The 22,462-nt window shown below is 46.4% G+C and overlaps 1 protein-coding gene across 2 annotated transcripts in view; it reads right to left on the bottom strand.

Annotated features, from left to right (window-relative positions):
- BCO2 (beta-carotene oxygenase 2) overlaps positions 1–22,462 on the bottom strand; it is an 86,885-nt gene that overhangs the window by 11,910 nt on the left and 52,513 nt on the right. For both annotated transcript variants that reach the window (XM_034754567.1, XM_034754568.1), the window contains 4 exons: positions 15,910–16,114; positions 11,126–11,337; positions 8,805–8,920; positions 5,208–5,310 (listed from right to left, as the gene is read on the bottom strand). In XM_034754567.1, the coding sequence (XP_034610458.1) occupies positions 5,208–5,310; positions 8,805–8,920; positions 11,126–11,337; positions 15,910–16,114 (636 nt within the window). The remainder of the gene's footprint in view (positions 1–5,207; positions 5,311–8,804; positions 8,921–11,125; positions 11,338–15,909; positions 16,115–22,462) is intronic.

Below are 22,462 nucleotides of genomic sequence, written 5' to 3'. Positions count from 1 at the left end.
ATAACCCAGCATGGGGCAGAACCTGCCACCCCTTGGGAGTTAAGTGATCTCCTCTCATCTTTCAGAGTAGCAGCCATGTTAGTCTGTATCTGCAAAAAGAACAGGAGTACTTGTGGCACCTTAGAGACTAACAAATTTATTAGAGATAAACTTTCGTGGACTACAGCCCACTTCTTCGGATGCATATAGAGTGAAACATATATTGAGGAGATATATATACACACATACAGAGAGCATGAACAGGTGGGAGTTGTCTTACCAATTCTGAGAGGCCAATTAAGTAAGAGAAAAAAACTTTTGAAGTGATAATCAAGATAGCCCAGTACAGACAGTTTGATAAGAAGTGTGAGAATACTTACAAGGGGAGATAGATTCAATGTTTGTAATGGCTCAGCCATTCCCAGTCCTTATTCAATCCTGAGTTGATTGTATCTAGTTTGCATATCAATTCCAGCTCAGCAGTCTCTCATTGGAATCTGTTTTTGAAGTTTTTCTGTTGTAAGATAGCCACCTGCAGGTCTGTCATTGAATGGCCAGACAGGTTAAAGTGTTCTCCCACTGGTTTTTGAGCATTATGATTCCTGATGTCAGATTTGTGTCCATTTATTCTTTTGTGGAGAGACTGTCCGGTTTGGCCAATGTACATGGCAGAGGGGCATTGCTGGCACATGATGGCATATATCACATTGGTAGACGTGCAGGTGAACGAGCCCCTGATGGTATGGCTGATGTGATTAGGTCCTATGATGATGTCACTTGAATAGATATGTGGACAGAGTTGGCATCGGGCTTTGTTACAAGGATAGGTTCGTGGGCCAGTGTTTTTGTTCAGTGATGTGTGGTTGCTGGTGAGTATTTGCTTTAGGTTGGGGGGCTGTCTGTAAGCGAGGACAGGTCTGTCTCCCAAGATCTGTGAGAGTAAAGGATCATCTTTCAGGATAGGTTGTAGATTTCTGATGATGCGCTGGAGAGGTTTTAGTTGGGGGCTGAAGGTGACAGCTAGTGGTGTTCTGTTATTTTCTTTGTTGGGCCTGTCTTGTAGGAGGTGACTTCTGGGTACTCGTCTGGCTCTGTCAATCTGTTTTTTCACTTCAGCAGGTGGGTATTGTAATTTTAAGAATGCTTGATAGAGATCTTGTAGGTGCTTGTCTCTATCTGAGGGATTGGCGCAAATGCGGTTATATCTTAGAGCTTGGCTGTAGACAATGGATCGTGTGGTGTGTCCTGGATGGAAGCTGGAGGCATGCAGGTAAGTGTAGCAGTCAGTAGGTTTCCGGTATAGGGTGGTATTTATGTGACCATCACTTATTAGCACAGTAGTGTCCTGGAAATGGACCGCTTGTGTGGATTGATCTAGGCTGAGGTTGATGGTGGGATGGAAATTATTGAAATCATGGTGGAATTCCTCAAGGGCTTCTTTTCCATGGGTCCAGACGATGAAGATGTCATCAATGTAGCGCAAGTAGAGTAGGGGCGTTAGGGGACGAGAGCTAAGGAAGCGTTGTTCTAAGTCAACCATAAAAATGTTGGCATACTGTGAGGCCATGCGGGTACCCATAGCAGTGCCGCTGACTTGAAGGTATATATTGTCCCCAAATGTGAAATAGTTGTGGGTGAGGACAAAGTCACAAAGTCCAGCCACCAGGTTAGCTGTGACATTATCGGGGATACTGTTCCTGATAGCTTGTAGTCCATCTTTGTGTGGAATATTGGTGTAGAGGGCTTCTATGTCCATAGTGGCCAGGATGGTGTTTTCTGGAAGATCACCGATGGATTGTAGTTTCCTCAGGAAGTCAGTGGTGTCTCGAAGATAGCTGGGAGTGCTGGTAGCGTAGGGTCTGAGGAGAGAGTCCACATAACCAGACAAGCCTGATGTTAGGGTGCCAATGCCTGAGATGATGGGGCGTCCAGGATTTCCAGGTTTATGGATCTTGGGTAGCAAACAGAATACCCCTGGTCGGGGTTCTAGGCATGTGTCTGTACAGATTTGTTCCTGTGCTTTGTCAGGGAGTTTTTTTAGCAGATGGTGTAGTTTCTTTAGGTAATCCTTAGTGGCATCAGAGGATAATGGCCTGTAGAATGTGGTGTTAGAGAGCTGTCTAGCAGCCTCTTGGTCATATTCCAATTTATTCATGATGACGACAGCACCTCCTTTGTCAGCCTTTTTGATTATGATGTCAGGGTTATTTCTGAGGCTGTAGATGGCGTTGTGTTCAGCATGGCTGAGGTTATGGGGCAAGTAGATACAATCAACTCAGGATTGAATAAGGACTGGGAATGGCTGAGCCATTACAAACATTGAATCTATCTCCCCTTGTAAGTATTCTCACACTTCTTATCAAACTGACTGTACTGGGCTATCTTGATTATCACTTCAAACGTTTTTTTCTCTTACTTAATTGGCCTCTCAGAGTTGGTAAGACAACTCCCATCTGTTCATGCTCTCTGTATGTGTGTATGTATATCTCCTCAATATATGTTTCACTCTATATGCATCCGAAGAAGTGGGCTGTAGTCCACGAAAGCTTATGCTCTAATAAATTTGTTAGTCTCTAAGGTGCCACAAGTACTCCTGTTCTCCTCTCATCTGACTCTCATTCTCCATCCTTCTTGACTTAAACAGCCAGGCAAGGCGTGTTAGTTTATCTTTGTTTTCTCAACTTGTAAATGTACCTTTTACTAGAGTGTTTATCTCTGTTTGAACCTAAGGCTAGAGGGGGGTCCTCTGAGCTCTTTAAGTTTGATTACCCTGTAAAATTATTTTCCATCCTGATTTTACAGAGATGATTTTTACCTTTTTCTTTAATTAAAAGCCTTCTTTTTAAGAACCTGATTGATTTTTCCTTGTTTTTAGATTCAAGGGGGTTGGATCTTGATCCACCAGGAGTTGGAGGGAGGAAGGAGGGGGGATGGTTAATTTCTCCTTGTTTTACGATCCAAGGGGTTTGGATCTGTATTCACCAGGGAATTGGTGAAGAGTTTCTCAAGGCTTCCCAGGCAAGGGAATTAGCTTTGGAAATGGTGGCAGCGGACCAGATCTAAGCTGGTAGTTAAGCTTAGAAGTTTTCATGCAGGCCCCCACATTTGTACCCTAAAGTTCAGAGTGGGGAAGCAGCCTTGACGTAGCCCATGAAAGCTTATGCCCAAATAAATTTGTTAGTCTCTAAGGTGCCACAAGTACTCGTTCCTTTTCTGAATATAACCTTGGCTCAGAGGGCTTGGTTATATTTTTCTGTTCCCTCTAAAACAACTCCACCACCGCACCCTTCCTGTTTTACAAGATAGACTTCCAGATCCTTAATTTAATCACCAGCCCTTTCTTGTCTCTTATCTGTTTGTAAACAAAATACTGACTCCCTTCCCCTGGGGCTCCTCTCCTCTGCAGAACTTACATTTCAAACTAATTCTGTGCTGGAGTTAAGAGCTCCACTTGGGAGCTCCCACACCTCCTGTATGAAACTCAGGGAGGGGCTCCCCCCAGCCCCCCGCTCCCCATCCCCACTAAGTGGTGCCCCTGGCACCTGCCCCCATGCTGAAATCTACACACTGCTTCCAGCCCCAGAAGAGGGGTCCCATCAGATTCCTTTATATATTACATCAGCAATTTCTTCTGACTTGTTCCAAGTCTTACTAGTGACCATTTCCACATAGCTATTGTCAGGCTCTGTTGTTTTCTCTGCCTCATTAATAGAGTTGGAGCCACCGCACCAGCTAAGCTCAGCAGATAACAGTCAGTTTCCTTACAACAGGGCCTCAGTCAGAGGAACTGGAATGAAACCTAAGCATTTGTACTAAGCTCATTGTCACAACATCTAAGCACGCACAACAATGGAATGAGGACGCAAACCAGCCTCACAGCTCCTATGTTAAAAGGAGAAACTAGAATTCTGACCCCAGCTGAAATTTAATGATGCCTGTCTACTGAATCTGATCCCCAGCCAAGGAGGATTGATGGCTTAGTAACTCAGCCAACGCCAGGCAGGTGCTGTGCATGACCCTGTGGGGGAATTTGAAGCTACATGCTGCTGAAGCACAAAGGAATTAGCACAGCAAGAATGAAAGAACAGTAAAGCCAGGGAATTGTTCAGTGAATTGGTGCAAGCCAGCAGCGTCAGCTCCAACAACACAGGGCATTAGCTGCTTTCTCAGGGCTGAGGTACACTGGGGAGGAATGTCTTTATGCAAAAAGAAATTAAAGTTGGTTTTGAGGAGTCACTCGAATAGGGTTATGGTTTTGGACCATATCATCCTAGTATTGGAAAATCTGCTACAGAAACTGATCCCATCCTAACCCCTGGCAGCAGAGGACAAAGGATGGGGAACAATCCTGGCACAAGGAAATATGGACTAATAGGTTTTTCTCCTGCCACCCTCCCCAATCTTTAGGAATTGCCACATTGGATCACACAAGTGGTCTGCCTAGTCCACTATTCCAATGGCCAGTACTGCCTGCTTCAAAGGAAGATTCAAGAAACCCTGGAGTTTTGGGACAAACTGCCCCCAGGGAGACCTCTTTCTGTCCCCTAGTAATCAGAGGTTGGCTCATGGCCTGAAATACTGGGGTTTATCTCCCATCCAGAGCTCTTGGTTATTTTAATCCTTGTTATTCTAAATCTTCTTGTTATCCATAGAAATGTCCTGTCCTGTTCTGAAGCCTGCTAAGCTTTTAGCCTCATAGACATCTTCTGGCAATGAGTACCACAGGCTAAATGGACATTATTTTAAAAAGTATTAATCCAACTGTGCCAGTGTTTAGTCCTTTCAATAAACACCTTTATTTGTTTCTGACAGCTGTCCTACATCAGTTTCACACTGTTTCATAACTGGGAACTACCGAGAGAGAGTAGCTACAGAGCTGCAGATTTGGGGGTGACACTAGAATGTGCAAAATTTGGCACAACTGGGAATAACTGGCAAGGAGCAGGGATTTCCCTATGGGATGAGGCAGTCACCCAAAGCACATTAACTGAAGAGGCTAAACATTAAGAGAACAAATGTCATGGTGAGATTGATGGGAGCCACAATTTAAGACTGATCCTGCTTTGCTGTCACTGTGTCCCCAGAGAAATGGCAGCTTCCTCACTTTGTTAGACTCCATCAAAAACCCCTCCTTACAGAAGCAGCATGTAGTCTGCCTAGCCTTGCTGCAGGACCGTCCTACCTCACCTCACCCTGCTTCTCAGAGCAGTTATCCTGCCTAGCCTCACCGTGTTTCCCATAAGAGTTGCCCATGTTGTATGCTGTCCCATCAGGCTCATAATGTGGATGGGCTGTTGCTCCATTCACCACAACGAATTTGCTCCAATCCACCTGAAAATTCAAAGATTTTAAGAGTCAGAGCAGTAATCACTTCCGAACAGCAGCCATAAGCCAAGAAGCAGAAAGTCACATCCTCACATTCCTTCTAAATTATATCAAAACAATATAATATCAGGCTGTTAAGAAGGTGCCCCTCCTAACAGTACCCACCATCACCGGATAAGCAAGGGATTTCTTTAAGATGCTTTAAGAAAACTTTGCTTGATAGCATTCTCTCTGGCAAGGAATCACTTATCAACAGTTGTGATTGTGAAATCAATACTTCTATTGTATTGTCTTTATATATTGTCCCTACTTCTCTATTGTTTATCTGTATGGTCTCTGTCTGGTTCTTTGATTGTTTTTGTTTGTTGCATAACTAATTTTGTAAGATTTAAATCAACTAAGGTGGTGGAGTCTGATTGGTTAAAGAATTGTTTTGCAATATGTTAGGATTGATCAAAGAATTATTTTGTAATACTTTAGTAAACGACTGGTTACGGTATAGCTAAGCAGGACTCAAGTTTCACTATATAAACTGGGATCCAAAAGAAATTTCTTTGGAACCAACTCCAGGACACAGCCCCAAGATCACAGCTGCCAGACCTCAACACTCTGCCAATCACACCATGCAGAAGCTGGAGTTCCCAGATGACCTGATCCTGACTGGCCAGCAGGAAAAGTTCATTTGCCTTGTTGGGAGTGGTGAGCCCTGTATGCTTAATGTGTGTATTCTGTTTTAGTGACTGTTAATAAACAGAGATTAAGGATATTACTGTGTAAGGCTCTTTCAGCGGTAAAAGACCCCATAAACCCACAAAAGATTATGCCCAGAGCCCTAGGAACTGGGTATGGGTAAGTGCCTTTCCCCTGGAGCCCTAGGAACAGGGAAAGGGTTGGAGTGCTTAAATTAACCGGGTTACACCTTGAACCCTAGGAACTGGGTAAAGGTGGGTGCCCTAGACTGTGCGGGTAACACTATAATTTATAAAGCAATAGTACCCAGGCACTACTCAAGGCCCAGGGCATGTGAAGGAGGGTTATGGTGAGAACTTGGGAAACTAGGTGAGGACTTGGGAAACCTGGGTTCAAGTCCCTGCTCTTCCAGAGATGTCCTGTGTGACCTTAGCCTCTCAGTTCCCCATCTGTAAATTGAAGATAAAAGCACTCATAGAGGTGATGTGAGGATTAAACCTTAAAGAATGTGGGGTGCGTCAATACCCCAGTAATGGGGCCATATAAGTACCAAAGATAGAGATGGCCCCATTGTGCTAGGTGTGTCCAGGCACGCAATTAACAGACAGTCTCTGTTCCAAATCTATCTGTTCTATTGCAAGCAGATAGAGACATTTGGTAACTGGTGTGTTTTCTTCAAACACCAATACAGGCTATGCAAAGATACAATAGAGTTTAATATCATTATCTACAACTAGAGATTTTCTGGGTAGCAAATGTTGTACCAAAGGTCCCAGGCATGGCTTCATTATAACCCTATCTTCATGTGCTCATAAGTGTTCAAAATTCTCCTTTGTGGCTACAATTTTCTATGCTTAGACTTAGTCAAAAAGTGAATCTCTTAAGGAGAAAGTCTGATGGAAGTCACTTCAGGCACTGAAATGTCCAAGTGTGAAAAATACACTTCTCAGCCAAGGTTTTCAAAAGTGACTAGTGATTTTTGGCTTCCCAACTTGAGACACCTTAAAGGGCCCAGATTTTCAGATAGTGCTGAGTGCTCGCCCTCTGAAAATCAGGCCTTTTAAGGTGTCTTGAGTTAGGCACTCAACAATTCAGGGCTCCAACTTATTAGCCACTTTTGAAAACATTAGTCCACCTCTCTAATGGCTGATGAGAATTTGTCTGTCCAGGTGTCTCCACTTGGCTGAACTTTACCACTGAAACCACCCACATGGCATGTCTTCACTGGGTAATAGTCCCTGGCAAGGTTTGAAATAGGTATTATGCAACCACCCAAACCAACTTTGTTGGACACATGCAGCACGAAATAGCTGCTAAACTTAGAATTTCCATATGGCTTGCAACTATGGAGCACAGTGAACACACCAGAGCTCTAACAGAGTGGTGGGTAGGTGTGGCTTTGTGCTGCTGTTTCACCACAAAGCAAAGTTGCCTAGCTCCCAGCTTTGTGCAGCTGTAAACTGTCCCAGTAAAAGCAGCAGCAGTTTTTAATCTATTTCTCCTCTTCTCTCCATTCCTTGTGTTTTCCCCCTCTTTTCTATCTTCTCAAAAAGCCTATGAAATTAACATGCCAACTAAAACTTATATGAATGGAGCTTTAATGTTAGAAATGTAGGCCACGATTCTGAAAGCTGTTCCAGGCAGGCAGATCCCTGCATTAATGGAGCTGTGCACAGAGCAACTTGCAAGATCAGGGCTTCAATCTGATGTATATGCCACAAAATGGCAGAAGACAGCAGACAGCTTAATCTGAAATACAACACCACATTCGGTGATAGGCAGTTGAACTGCCTGTAGGCTAGTGCACAGGATGAACACAATGGGGAAGTGGGGTTAGCCAAGAATTCAAGGAGGGTGCTGGGGTAGGGCTGGCTTGGAGTTGGGACTGGTTGAAGGAGATGAAGGGAGCAGATTGGGTGGGACCATGGGGTAGGGCAGAGCATAGGCAGGAGTGGAGTTCTGTACGAGTATTAACATCTATAACAGGGGTAGGCAATCGAAGGCGGCACGCGAGCTGATTTTCAGTGGCACTCACACTGCCTGGGTCCTGGCCACTGGTCCGGGGGCTCTGCATTTTAATTTAATTTTAAATGAAGCTTCTTAAACATTTTAAAAACCTTATTTACTTTACATACAACAATAGTTTAGTTATATAGTATAGACTTATAGAAAGAGACCTTCTAAAAACGTTAAAATGTATGACTGGTACGCGAAACCTTAAATGAGAGTGAATAAATGAAGACTCGGCACACCACTTCTGAAAGGCTGCCAACCCCTGATCTATAACCTTGATGTTACATGAGTATATATTTTTGCATTTCTGTACACTGGAATCGCCAGACAAGACCAGATCCCTGCACTTCATGGACAGGGACCAAGTTGCAAGGGACTCTGCTTTACCCTTGGCTGAAAATATAACTGACCTCAGGAGTCCTCAAGTCTAACCCTGCCTGCTGCCAATGGCTGTGACTGGACCTCAAGCATGGCAGCGGCTTTACTATTCACCTCGATCCTGCAACGCCCTCCAGGACATGCACCACAAAGGGATCTTTAAGGCCATGGGGTGACTGGCAGTGACTGCAGATTTCCTGGCAATTCCAGTATCTGCCACAGAGAAGTCATTTTTGCCAGGAGAGAGAGGTACAGAGGATCTCAACAACAGCCATGGATTCTTATCAGTGCAGGTTGGACACAAAAACCAAGAGGGTCTTTGGGAATTGTCCCCACTAGCTGCCAAGGCCATTCTGGGAACAGAGTGATGTGATTTCCCCACGCCAGGTGCTAAACCCGTCATTCCACCCACTCTTTACCTTCTCCTTGGTTTCCAGGGTTTCTGGATCCACTTTGCGCATGAAGTTGGTCTCGGTGCTGACATAATAGTCTCCCTTGTACACCACATAGTTCACACTGCAGTTATCCGTTGGCCCTGAAACAAAATCCCAGAGTAATGCAGATGCATTAAGCTCATGTCTCACTACAGCAAGTTAGGCATATTTAAACAAATAAATCAGTTTCCCTAACGACACAAATCCTTGTCAGGACAGACAGATTAAAAACATCTCAGCGATTTATAGCAGCACACAGGGCTCTACCTATACAGGTGAGTTCATGCCAAAGAACAAAGACATGTTTTTAATCCAAACCAAATAAATCTGATCCCTTTTGGTTCAGGTACTACTAAGTCATTGTACAGTCTCATTTCAGTTTCTTGCAACTAAAGGAAACCGATGATATTACAAACAGAATCATGCAGACCTGAGGGAAAGGCAACCCCTGGCGAGGGCTGAAATGTCCTTTATCATAAGGCCAGACAACCAGTTGCCAGTATTTATCAGAAAGTATGAGCAGAGAACCCAGACTGCACTGTGTACAGGAGGCCAGGTCAGCAATGTAAAAAGCAGAAGCAGGCCCCATAGTGGGACAATGCAATTCAAAGGGAATGCAAGGGGCATTGGCCGATCACTTGGGACATTAATGGGACTGGACAAAATAACAGGAAATGTACAAAAGGGGATTATCTGGCACTGACTTCTATTGGGAGCTGGTGGGTGGGGGACGCAAGAGGAATTGATTGGAAGAGACCTGGGAGGCATTTTCCATCTCAACTTCACCAGGGCCTTGTCTACACTAGAGAAGAAATCAGTTTGTAACTGAACTGGATGCATTGAAACAGTTTAAGACAAACATTTCAGCACCAACATGTGAAACGGATTTGTTTCACCCTGCACTCACACTAGTGTTGTCCTAAACCATTTCAGCTGCAATGGCTACTGGGTATCTAGCCTACAATTCCAAGCTCAGCTCCTGGAAGCATTCTAGATTGCAGAAGGCTAAAAAAGTGAATCAGTAGCTCTTTGACTGGTTATTAAACCCACTGACAGATGGCCTGTCTAATTATTTATTAGACCAGTTAGGACATATCTAGGTGTAGACACAAGTGTTTTACAAATGTTCTAGAGGCTTTAACCAATTTAATCTCTCAAGTGTAGACCAGGCCAAAGGAGCAGTCAGTGGGCCCTGACTGATTTGCTGGGAAGGGATGGGTTGCAGGCTGAGACGCGTTTACTGGCTTCATGCTGGAAGCTTCATCCCTCCTCTGTGTTTCACTCAGGAGATGTTAACTAACCAGCGGTGGGGGCTGGGGAGCGCCGTGGAATCCCCCGCCGGCAGTGGGGGCTGGGGAGCCCCATGGAATCCCCCACCACCCACGGGGGCTGGGGAGCTCTGGGAAATCCCCCACCACCCACGGGGGCCAGGGAGCTCCGGGAAATCCACCGCCACCCACGGGGGCCAGGGAGCTCCGGGGAATCCCCCGCCATCTGCAGACTAGGAGCTGGGGCGGGGGACAGCTGGGACAGTCCTCCACTGCTGTGGCAGCTGGGCTGCTGCGAGGCCCCAGTATCACGGAGGTCACAGAATCTGTGACTTCCATGACCTCCGTGACGTACTCATAGCCTTAACTATCATACAACAGCTAATGGTACTTCCACTTCTGTGTGCCATCCTCTCCTCACCCATGTCAGTCTCCCGCCCCTTACCACAGGAAGGAAAGGAATAGCCTACATACCCTAAAAGCTTAGCAGGGCATAGGGATTTCAAGACAGGTTTTTTTCAAAAAGAATGGAGGATTGTGTAATGCTCATTACAGCACCCTACAGGGTGTTCCTCATGAGAGAAGGTGCATAATTTACACAACCCTTGGAATGAGGTGAATCAAATTTTTTAACAAACCCAAAAATTAAGTAAAGGGCATCAAAGGGACCAATGGTGAGAGGTGCTGAGCTACGCAGGGCGCCCGTCAACTTCACCTGTAGCTGTGTGTCCCCCCAGCACCTCTGGAGACCAGACCCAAGGTGCACAAACATTTTAGTGAGCTACATTTCTGATTTTGGGTGGAAACAACATGGGGGGGGGGGGGAGGGGAGCCAAAATCCCAAGTTAAGTGTGTCTATTTCAGATGAGTTTGGCTCGGAGTTGTTTCTTCAGAGGGGTGATCCCCACAGAAACATAACCACTAAAACTTCCATACAGCTCCCTTCAAACCTAAAAGCTGTTCCTCCAGGCAAATATCACCCACTTGGGATGCATACCACCTCCAAGAACATTGCTTTCAGCTAAGGAACATACTTACGTGGCATCTCAAACCACGATATGAAGCGCCCAAAGATGCTCTTGCACGGGTCCGGCATAGCCAGGGTTCCAAACTCCGAGACCACGATCCGATTGTGCCGGCTGTTAGTCACATAGGACTCACTCTGCAGGAACTTGCTCCTGTAAGTCACGATGCCATTTTCCAGTTGGAACTGATGCAGCAGGGCCATGCCATCAAACCAATGGTTAAATCTTCCAGCGGAGCAGAAAAACAAAATCACAGAAAGAAGGATCAGTGCAGTGCCACACCCTCCCACGCCTTCTCCTAAATCCCTGGTATTTGTCATGATCTGAGAACCGGATCCTACAAACACTTTTATCATGAAGCTACTTGTGTGTGCGGGTGGAAGAGAGCATGAACACAATGGAAAAACTCAGACATGCAGCTACTCATGTGCCTACATGTCTGCAGGCTCAGGGTCCAAGTTTAGAGACACGCTAAAATTCTCAAAAGCATCTAGGGGTTCGTCTACACAGCAACCAACAGCAAGTCTCGGACCTCAAGTGCTAAAAATAGCTGTGTAGACATTTGGGCTCAGGCTGGAGCTCAGGCTCTAAAGCAGGGGTGGCCAACCTGTGGCTCCGGAGCCATATGCGGCTCTTCAGAAATTAATATGCGGCTCCTTGTATAGGCATCAACTCCAGGGCTGGAGCTACAGGCGCCAATTTTCCAATGTGCTGGGGGGTGCTCACTGCTCAACCCAGGGCCGTAGCAACAAAGAACGCGGCCCCCTCCGAACATATGTCCGGGCGGGGCTCCTTACAATGCAGAAACTGGAATGCGGTATTTATTTTGCCACTTTTAGGGGCCCCCTTCCTTGGGGGGCCGTCTCCGGTCGGAGAGTACGGAGGGCGCTCGCTACACCTCTGGCTCAACCCTTGGCTCTGTCACAGGCCCTGCCCCCACTCCACCTCTTCCCACACCTTCCCTGAGCCTACTGTACCCTCACTCCTCTCCCTTCTCCCAGAGCCTCCTGCACACCACAAAACAGCTGTGTGTGGAGGGAGTAGGAGGCGCTGATGGGCAGGAGGTGCTGGGAGCTGGCGGGGAGTTGATGGGGGGCTCAGTGGAGTAGCCAGGGTTGCTACCGAGGAGAAGCGGCAGAGAAAAAAGGCGCCAGTCCTTCGGCGGCATTTCGGCGGCCCTGTGCATGCGCCGAAATGCTGCCAAAAGACGGAGCGGTGCATGCGCAATTATTCTTATTTCGGCAGCCCCGCTCCCCCGGGCAGAGTGCCGGCCCAGCTTCCCCATCCGGAGCGCTGTCCGGGGCACCAAGACCCCCAGCCACGCTCTCAGGGCTGTAGTCCTGGGGAGAGGGCCCTGAGTCCCAGCCCTGCTCTCCTGGCCGGAGCGCCGGCCGGAGCAACGGAAGCCCGCTCCCCCGCCCAGAGCGCCGGCCCCGCTTCCACAGCCGGAGCGCCGCCCGGAGCACCGCGAGCCCCCCGGCCCCTCTCCACCGGCCGGAGCACTGTCCTGAGGGCCGCAAGCCAGGGTCTGGCTCCCCCAACTGGAGCGCCGGGCGGAGCGCTGCTACTCCGGGCACCGCGGAGCAGGGCCGCCGAAAGACGAAGCGGCGCGGAATTCTGGGCTCGGGGGAGCAGGCGCTCCCCCTGCTCCTCCCCTAGCTACACTCCTGGGGGGGCTGCTGACTTATTACTGTGGCTCTTTGGCAATGTACATTGGTAAATTCTGGCTCCTTCTCTGGCTCAGGTTGGTCACCCCTGCTCTACAGCCTGGAGTGGAGGAGGGGGTTCAGAGCCCAAGCCCAAACATCTACGCAGCTGTTTTTGTGATGTAAGCAAGACACGAGAAGTAATTCTTCTGCTCTACTCCGCGCTGATTAGGCCTCAACTGGAATACTGTGTCCAGTTCTGGGCACCACGTTTCAGGAAAGACGTGGACAAATTGAAGAAGGTACAGAGAAGAGCAACAAAAATGATGAAAGGTCTAGAAAACACGACCTATGAGGGAAGATTGAAAAAATTGGGTTTGTTTAGTCTGGAGAAGAGAAGACTGAAAGGGGACATGATAACAGTTTTCAAGTACATAAAAGATTGTTACAAGGAGGAGAAAGAAAAATTGTTCTTTTTAACTACTGAGGATAGGACAAGAAGCAATGGGTTTAAATTGCAGCAAGGGAGGTTTAAGTTTGGACATTAGGAAAAACTTCCTGTCAGGATGGTTAAGCACTGGAATAAATTGCCCAGGGAGGTTGTGGAATCTCCATCATTGGAGATTTTTAAGAGCAGGTTGGACAAACACCTGTCAGGGATGGTCTAGATAATACTTAGTCCTGCCATGAGTGCAGGGGACTGGACTAGACGACCTCTCAAGGTCCCTTCCAGTTCTATGATTCTATGAAGCACAACAAGCCCCATGAATCTGGCTGTAGACCCAGGCTCTGAGACTTGCTGCCACAGGCTGCCGCTTGCAGTGTAGATGTACCCTAAGGGTAAGTCTACACTGGAATAAAAGACCTGCGGCATAGCCATGGCTCTCCTGGATCAGCTTACTCGGGCTCGCAGGGGTTGGGTTGCAGGGCTAAAAATTGCTGCGTAGACCTTTGGGTTTGGGTTGGAACCCGGACTCTGTGGCCCTCCCCATACGTGGGGTCCCGGAGCTCAGGCTCCAGCATAAGCCCAAATGTCTGTGCAGCAATTTTACAGCCTAAGCCCAATGAGCCCAAGTCAGCTGACCTGGGCCAGCCACGGGTGTTTAATTGCTGTGTAGACGTACCCTAAGTGGCTTAAGCGTCTAAGTCTCATTTCCAAAAGTGACGTTAGGCACCTAGAAGCCTGAGTCCCATTCACTTTCAATGACTCAAGTGCCTAAGTGTTTTTTGAAAACGGGCCTTAGTGCTTTTGAGAATGTTACCCACAAGCTTTCATGGACTGAAACTATGTTGTTCTACAAAGCCCCTGCATGCTGTCAAAGTTAGATTTAGGACTCACAATTTGTTAGACCACTCTGTTTATTAGCACAGCGCTCTGCTAATACACTCAGATAATGTGAGCACCATGCAAGACCCACACTACCTTATTTTATACAGATAAAAAGGGCGCAAACTTAACAAGAAAACATAAAAAGCAAAACTGGTAAGTTTACCCGAGGCTAAACATACATATTTAATTTCCACTTTTACGGATCTCTGGATAATATTCCACCATTAGCTTAAGTAAACTCATTGTTTATGCCTAATGTTTCTTTTCCTAACACCGGTATTTTAACATTCCTTATTTCTGCTTAAAGGTACATACAGCATTTCTTTAATCCATTCTATTTTTACATTATAATTCATTCTACTTTCACAATGCTTATGGTGCTGCAGAAATAGAACACAAATTAGGGCTTGTCTTCACTAACACTTAGTGCATGGCAAGCTGGGGTGTAAATCTATCCCCAAGAGCCTGCTGTGTGTTGAATGTCTAACCCAAGGGTCGGCAACCTTTCAGAAGTGGTGTGCCGAGTCTTCATTTATTCACTCTAATTTTAGGTTTTGCGTGCCAGTAATACATTTTAACGTTTTTAGAAGGTCTCTTTCTATAAGTCTATATTATATAACTAAACTATTGTATGTAAAGTAAACAAGGTTTTCAAAATGTTTAAGAAGCGTCATTTAAAATTAAATTAAAATGCTGATCTTACACCACCAGCCTGCTCAGCTCGCTGCCAGCCTGGGGTTCTGTTCACCTAGGCCAGCAGCGGCCTGAGCAGGGCCTATGGCCGGGACCCCAGACCTGGGGGGGGGGGTTCAGGGGTCAGGGCAGAGGGCTGGGGGAGGGAGTTCAGGGCAGAGGGCTGGGGGTGTGGGAGGGGTGCAGGGCAGAAGGCTGCGGGGGGGGGGGGGGGGTTCAGGGCAGAGGGCTGGGGGCCGGGACCGCGGCAGGGAGCTGCGTGCCACTCAGAATCAGCTCGCGTGCCATCTTTGGCACGTGTGCCGTAGGTTGCCGACCCATGGTCTAACCATTCCCTAGTACGCTTTGATCTACCCATTTTGTCATTTAAAGCCCCTTGAGCAAGAAACAATCTGGGAGAAAGGGCCAAACTACAGCACTTTGCAGAATTCCATCCCCTCCACGGAGGAGAAGATGCCTTGCCAGGCCTTTTGAAGAAGACCAGTTTTTCAGAGGTAGAACATCAGGTATGCTGATCTCCATCAGCTACTCTTGCTCCCATCAAGTCAATGAGCCAGCTCTGTGGGTTTGCTTGAGTGACAGATTCTGAGTCAAACACTGGCTTGGGTTCTAACTTATTAAAAATATAGATCGACTTTTGTTTTGAAATGAAAGAACACCAACCAGTGTGAGGGCTGGGTTTGTTTTTAAAGCCACACAGACAATTTAGTGTAATCAGGATGGCAAATGATGCCTGGGATTGCAGGGTGGGAGTGGGAAGTGGCTTTTTCAGACAGAGCACTGGGAATCAGGATGCCAGGGTTTCATCCCCAGCTGTTAGCTCATGTCGTGGCCTTCAGCTGGTCACAGCCTCAGTGTCCCCACCGTTAAACTGTGGAAAAACACCTTCCTACTTCCCAGGGAGGTCACCAGGATTAATAAATCTGGCTAGTAAAGGTGATGAAAGCTTCTAGATGAGAGAACAATTTGTATTAGAAGAATGGGATCTACAGGCATTTCCTCATGGTCACACATCTTCAGAGCTAAGGAAGGCCCCTAATGGTTGTGATGCATTTGTGAAGGTGCCTTCTAGGTTTGACCAACCCCAAGCCTGGAATCATTAGAAAGTACAATCAAATCTGGACTTACTTCTCCTCTCCAAACTCAAACTTCCCAGGCCCATTCCTTAGCAGGCTGCCATTAAGCCACTTGGGAATGTGCCCTTTGACCTTTGTAAGGATGGGCTGAGGAGTCTCTTCCACACTTCTCATTAGTGGCGAGATGCATTGCAAACCCTTCCGGTTGCTGAAGGTGACCGGCTCCTGTTGTGGGCTCGGCAGAAAGTCCTTTAGAACTACAAAGAACAAACAAGAAGTTAGAAGACAGCAAGTGACTAAGGCCCTTAGTGCTAAAAGCTACAGACTGACAGTCACCAGCCTAGATATCTGCAACTGGGCTTGGAGTTCCATGACAAAAGCCTCCTGCAAATAACCAAAATGCAACGGATGTTCAAAATAAAGCTCTGCTTCAAAGTCTCTGTCATAGCCATAGGCAACTGAAAATTCAATGCATTAAATCTTACCATGATTAATCCAGCACAGACACCTGCAAGGTGCTTTTGTATGTTGCAGAGAGGGAGGAAATGAACTTTTCAGGAAGACTAAATTAAAATAATTTATTTGAACATGTAACAACAACAAGTGAGGGACACAGGCATTTGTTACGACCACCTAGAGATAGAGACTATAAGGTGCCCAGAAATAAATATGTTACAACCTAAATGGAGAGAACACAAAGTGGTGCTTATAGATTCCCCGGCAAACCTCATGCTGAACGCCTCCAAAGGCTCCGCTCTTCCACGAACACCAGTGCAAGGGGATCTATTACAGATTCTAGGCAGGCACCTCGGTCTCCCCACTGAGTGATGGTTCATTGTACTACCAGGTGGGCTGGGCACAATGCAGGTAAGGAAAGCAGTACAGAGGAGCCACCTTAGCACTACTACAGACCAGACCCAGGCTCAGCCAGTCTGGGAGCAGTGTGAAGACAACATGCTCAGTCCTGGGGGTTTCCAAGCAGTGGTGGGAAGTGATGCATCTGTGCAGGGCAGCACCTCTCAAGCTGTCGAGGCTTCATTATCAGATGTGTTTCTCTGTTCACCTAGATACCTTGGTAATGGGTGCATTAGAAATGCCGAGGAGACCGGTCACTGGGGAACATTTCTGTACAGCTTGTTACTTAGTTAACTGGCTCCCATGGCCCCAAGGTGGCTCTGAACACACACTGTAGAGGCACAAAGAGCAGGAGAGCAAGATCACAATGTTCATGCCCTCGGGGATACATGCAGCTTCTCAGAGATGCAACAAGTCAGATGTCGCACATGACTCAGCAAGTGGGGAAAGGGCACATCTGGGTATCTGCCGGGGACCTGTCCTTCCTTCAAAGTAGGTTAGTCACATCTAGGCAAAAGGCACTTTAGTTCCCTAACCGTCATGCCTGCTACTTGCTGTTGGAAACCAAGAAGGATTAGCTTTGTTTGTAAAAAATAAAACAAACTCTCTGTATGGGTGCTGACTGGGATATGGGATTGGTCACCTCCATAAAAGTCACCATTAGAACAAACAGGCTTCTCTCAAACTGGGCATGCATTTGTCGTGCAAGACCCCTTTTTAATCGTGGCACCAGCAAATCACCTGCTAGGCAGAAAGTCCCCTGTGCTGCAACAACTGTAGAACAAAGGTCAGCTGCATCTTAGCAGCTTTCTCCTCTATTTTACAGATTGCATTCTTTCCCCTTTTTGTGGCACTGTTCTCTATTAAAGCTCCTGTTTCTTACCTGCTCTGAGAGCCAGACAGCTTCCCCTCCACTGGGGGGATGCCAGTGTACAGGATTAGATGTACAAAGCTGTTTAACCCTGAGTGGGTAACCAAAGGCAGAACTTGCCCCAGGGATATCACTGCTGTATGAGTTATTACTGTTCTGGCAATGCAATTAGTTTGTACTTTACCAACTCTTAAGTTACAGTAAGGAGCCCTATAATCCTGTAAACTATTTCCTTGCCCTCCATTCTGCTCAGCTAGCGACTGAGACAATGTTATTGTAAACCTAACTCTATCCATAGTCTAAATCAGGGGTAGGCAACCTATGGCATGCATGCCAAAGGCAGCACACAAGCTGATTTTCAGTGGCACTCACACTGCCCGGGTCCTGGCCACCGGTCTGGGGGGCTCTGCATTTTAATTGAATTTTAAATGAAGCTTCTTAAACATTTTAAAAACCTTATTTACTTTACATACAATAGTTTAGTTATATATTATAGACTTCTAGAAAGAGACCTTCTAAAAACATTAATATGTATGACTGGTACGCGAAACCTTAAATCAGAGTGAATAAAAGAAGACTCAGCACACCACTTCTGAAAGGTTGCCGACCCCAGGTCTAGATTCTGTCCTTCTCACCTACACTCAGAGCTCACTCCCTTCCCCATTTCTCAATCTGCAGATCTGTGCATCTCCCTCCTCAGCTCAGCCACACCTGCCTCAAGGCAACATTCCCAGTGCCCAGTAAGTGCATTCTTTCCACCATTCAGCCACTGTAGAGACAATGCTGTGCTGCCTCTCAGCTGCTCTCCTTATCATCATGCAAAAGATACCGTTAGTATCTAATATTTGTATGGCAGGAGCACCTATATCAGGCTCCACTGTGCCAGGCATTGTACATACTTGTAACAAAAAGACGGACCCTGCTCCAAAAAGCTTATAATCTAAGTATGCTAGGCTTTTAAGAACCTAGGGATCCCAGCTCGCTTAGGAAGCAGGGCTGGTGGCATAGCACATAGTGTGACTCCATACACGCCAGTTCTAAACGCTAAAGAATGCTTCCATTCACAGTATCTCCACTAACTTCTCTTGCTGCTCTATGGCCCTGTTTAAGGCTGTATAGAGGGGGGCCATCTTGGCCATTAAACAGATGAGAGGGAATTTTAGAAAGAAAAGAAAATCCCATTTTCGAGCTTTCTCATTGTCTCTACTGGACAAGGGTTTGACCATAAAAATCAGGCTGGTTCCATTGTCCATGCTGGTCTCATTCCCGTGCCTTTGTTGTCAGCTGCATCCAATCAGAAGACTTCATGCAAATTAGAGTGACACTCTCACAGCACCAGCATCTGATTCCTCCATGGATTTGCACTGTGCTGTTGTTGAGATATCACAACGATAAATACCCTAGAAATACATAACTAGAAAGGCAGACCCCAAAATGGGTGTAGAACAATGAGACCGTCAGCAATGATTAGTAGGGTCAAGTCGGGAGAAATCCTCTTCCCACGACAGCTCTATAAAGTCAATAACTTTCCAGGCAGGAAGGCCTTTGACTTCTCATTTACACAAGCCTAGTCTGCTGATTCTGTGCCTGGACTGGAGAGGGGAAGGATGGCCCAGTGGTTATGATGCTGGCCTGTGTGCTTGACTCTAGTTCAAGTCCCTGCTTTGCCACAGAATTCCTGTGAGACCTCAGACAAATCACACAGGGTGTATTTACACTGCAGCTGGAAGCAGGTAGACAGACTCACACTAGCTCCACTCAAGCTAATGTGCTAAAGGTAGCAGTGTGGACCTTGTGACGTGGGCAGCAGCTTGGGCTAACAATCTGAGTCCAATCCTGCCCAGTCCCTGGGGTCCAAGCTCAGGTGGCTAGCCCGTATCCACACTGCTATTTTTAGCACACTAGCTCAGGCCTCACTAACGTGAGTCTGGCTACCCAGACTGGGAGGTTCGCTCCCAGTTGCAGTGTAGACATACTGTTAGTCTCTCTGGGACTCAGTTCCCCATCTGTAGAATCTCCATGATCTGTGCAGAGGTAATAAAGCCAAAGCTCTTGGCATGACAATCCTGCTGCCTGCCAGAAGAGCTTACTAGGGAGTTAGACCCAGATTGTCTAAGGTATTTAGGCCCTAACTCCTACTGAAATTAATGGGAGTTAGGTTCCTAAGTACCTTTGAGGATCTGGGCTTTCCAAAGATCAAACAGGCCTTCAGATGAGAGCATCAGAATCCTGGAACTGTTCTGTATCCCCAGCAGTGCAAAAGCTTGGCATGGGAGTGACCAACTCTCCAGAAGGGGCCTGGCTACACAGCAGCAGCACACACCTTTCTGATCCCTGAGGTGGAATCAGCCAGCCCCACGCCTACGAATTACAGCATCAGAGCTGAACAGTGACTAAAACCTGCTGCAACAATTCTCTTTTCGCAAGGTATTTCCACTATATCTGAGTCTTAGTTTTGATAACAATCCACGTAGGTGGTTTTGCCATAGACACAAATTCTCTCTCCTCTCATCATTTCCAGTAAAGTATTTTTAAAAGAGTCCCTGATTACAACATCTTACGCTGTGAAGACAACAGTTAGTGCCATGCACAGCAACAGAGAACAAGCTGAACACAGATGCCTGGAATGAGATGGACTGTCCTCCAGTTGAAGTCTTTAAATCAAGACGAGACATCTTTCTAAAAGATCCACTTCCCTTCAATCACAAGGTATTGTGCTGGATGCAGGAATGGCTGGGTACAATTCTTCAGCCTGCATTATGCAGGAGGTCAGAATGATGATCACAATGGTTTCCTCTGGCTAAGAACTATATACACAAAATGATGGGGTTTAAATTAGCTGTTACGACTCAAGAACAAGATCTTGGAGTCATTGTGGATAGTTCTCTGAAAACATCCACTCACTGTGCAGCAGAGGCCAAGCAAAGCTAACAGGATGTTAGAAACCATTAGAAAAGGGATAGATAATAAAACAGAAAATATCATAATGCCCTATATAAATATATGCCCACACCTTGAATACAGCGGGCAGTTCTTGTCATCCCATCTCAAAAAAGATACATTAGAATTGGAAAAAGTACAGAGAAAGGCAACAAAAATAATTAGGAGTATGGAATAGTTTCCATACTAGGAAAGGTTAAAAAGACTGGGACTGTTCATCTTAGAAAAGAGATGACCAAAGAGATATGATTGAGATCTATATACATACATAAAAAGAACATGTATGGTATGGAAAAAGTGAATAGGAAAGTGTTATTTACCCCTTCATATAACACAAGAACTAGGGGTCAATCAATGAAATTAATAGGCAGCAGATTCAAAACAAACAAAAGGAAGTACTTCTTCACAAAATACAGTCAACCTGTGGAACTCATTGCCATGGGATGTAGTGAAGGTCAAAAGTATAACTGGGTTCAAAACAGAATTAGCTGAGTTCACGGAGGATAGATCCATCAATGGCTCCTAGGCAAGATGGTCAGGGACACAATCCCATGCTCCAGATGTCCCTAAACCTCCAACTACCAGAAGCTGGGACTGGACCACAGGGAATGGATCACTCCAAATTGTCCTGTTCTGTTTATTCACTCTGAAGCATCTGGCACTGGTCAGTCAGAACACAGGCTATTGGGCTAGAGTGACGGACCATTGGTTTGACCCAGTATGGCCATTCTTATGTTCTTGAAATCTGTGAATCTGGTCTGCACTCAAAAATTGCTCACTGCTAACAATGGATGTCAGTCACAAGTTCAGCAGCACAGTTTAACAATTAGCAGAGTCCAAGTCAAATTATGGACATCAGTGCTGTTATGTTCACAGCACACAGAGAATTAGATAAGTACATAAATACCCTTGCTGAAGGTTGCAACATAACACCACTTCATTTCTTAGAATTCAAAACAATAACACACAAGAACCCCAAAACAGAGAGAAAAAACAGACTAATCTTTACAGCAGTGAGACAAAGCTCACCCTATCTTGCTTTAAACTGGATCTTTCCAGATTTATACCAATTGCACTGACTGCAAGCAGGACCAGAAACCTCAAGCCCCACCTTCAAGTGATAGTTTGCAGCTCCCCACATTCCTCAATCCAGCACAAGTTTTGTTTCAGACACCTGTGGTTAAAACTTAAACCAAGCAGGGGTGAACCAAGGGTTTCCAGAATCATGCTGAAAAGTTTAGACTGGTGTACCTTTGCTGTTAGACTGCACCTGAGCCCCGTGCTGTCAGCACTGGGTAATTCTTCCTGATATAGACTGGGACAGAGTGGGCTGAGGTGGTTCATGGTATTATTATTTTTAGTCTATGGTAACCCCCACAATGTCCTGGGTGCTTTCCTGACATTCAAGAAGGGACAGTACCTGTCCCCAGGAGCTTACAGTTACACGCAGTAGAAAGAGGTATGGGGAAAGGAAACCTTAAAGAGGAAAGGGAAGTTGCTTAGTGCACATTGACTAGGAAGCTATTCTGTGTGAAGGGGCAATCTGGAGCCAGCATGTTGGGGAAAGCAGGTAGACAAAGGGAGCAGCCAGAACAGAAACTTGGGCAAAGCACAAGGGGATGGGCACATAGGAGGAGATAGGGAAATGTGGTTATTCGTAAAGTGCTTTGAAGACATAAAATGACACGCAGAGCTTTTCTTGGGCTTTTGAGATGCAGCTGGGCGAAGCCCTGAAAGGGAGGAACAGCAAAGATATGATGCAGGAGAATGGAAGTCAGGAGAGCAACAGAGAAAGGAGGCAACAGGAGGGACCCTGGCAGGAGAGCCCAGGTGGGCTGCAGAAGTTGGGCACGCCCCTGGCTAACTGAGCCACCTATACATCCTGTAAGGGGGTGTTGGGTCTTTTGCTCTTAACCCAACAAATGTAATATGAAGGAAC

This window comes from Trachemys scripta, chromosome 21 (genome assembly GCF_013100865.1).
Source record: "Trachemys scripta elegans isolate TJP31775 chromosome 21, CAS_Tse_1.0, whole genome shotgun sequence".
Lineage (NCBI taxonomy): Eukaryota > Metazoa > Chordata > Testudines > Emydidae > Trachemys > Trachemys scripta.
Note: the sequence above shows the minus strand (reverse complement) of the source record. Positions and strands in the feature narration are given on the sequence as shown.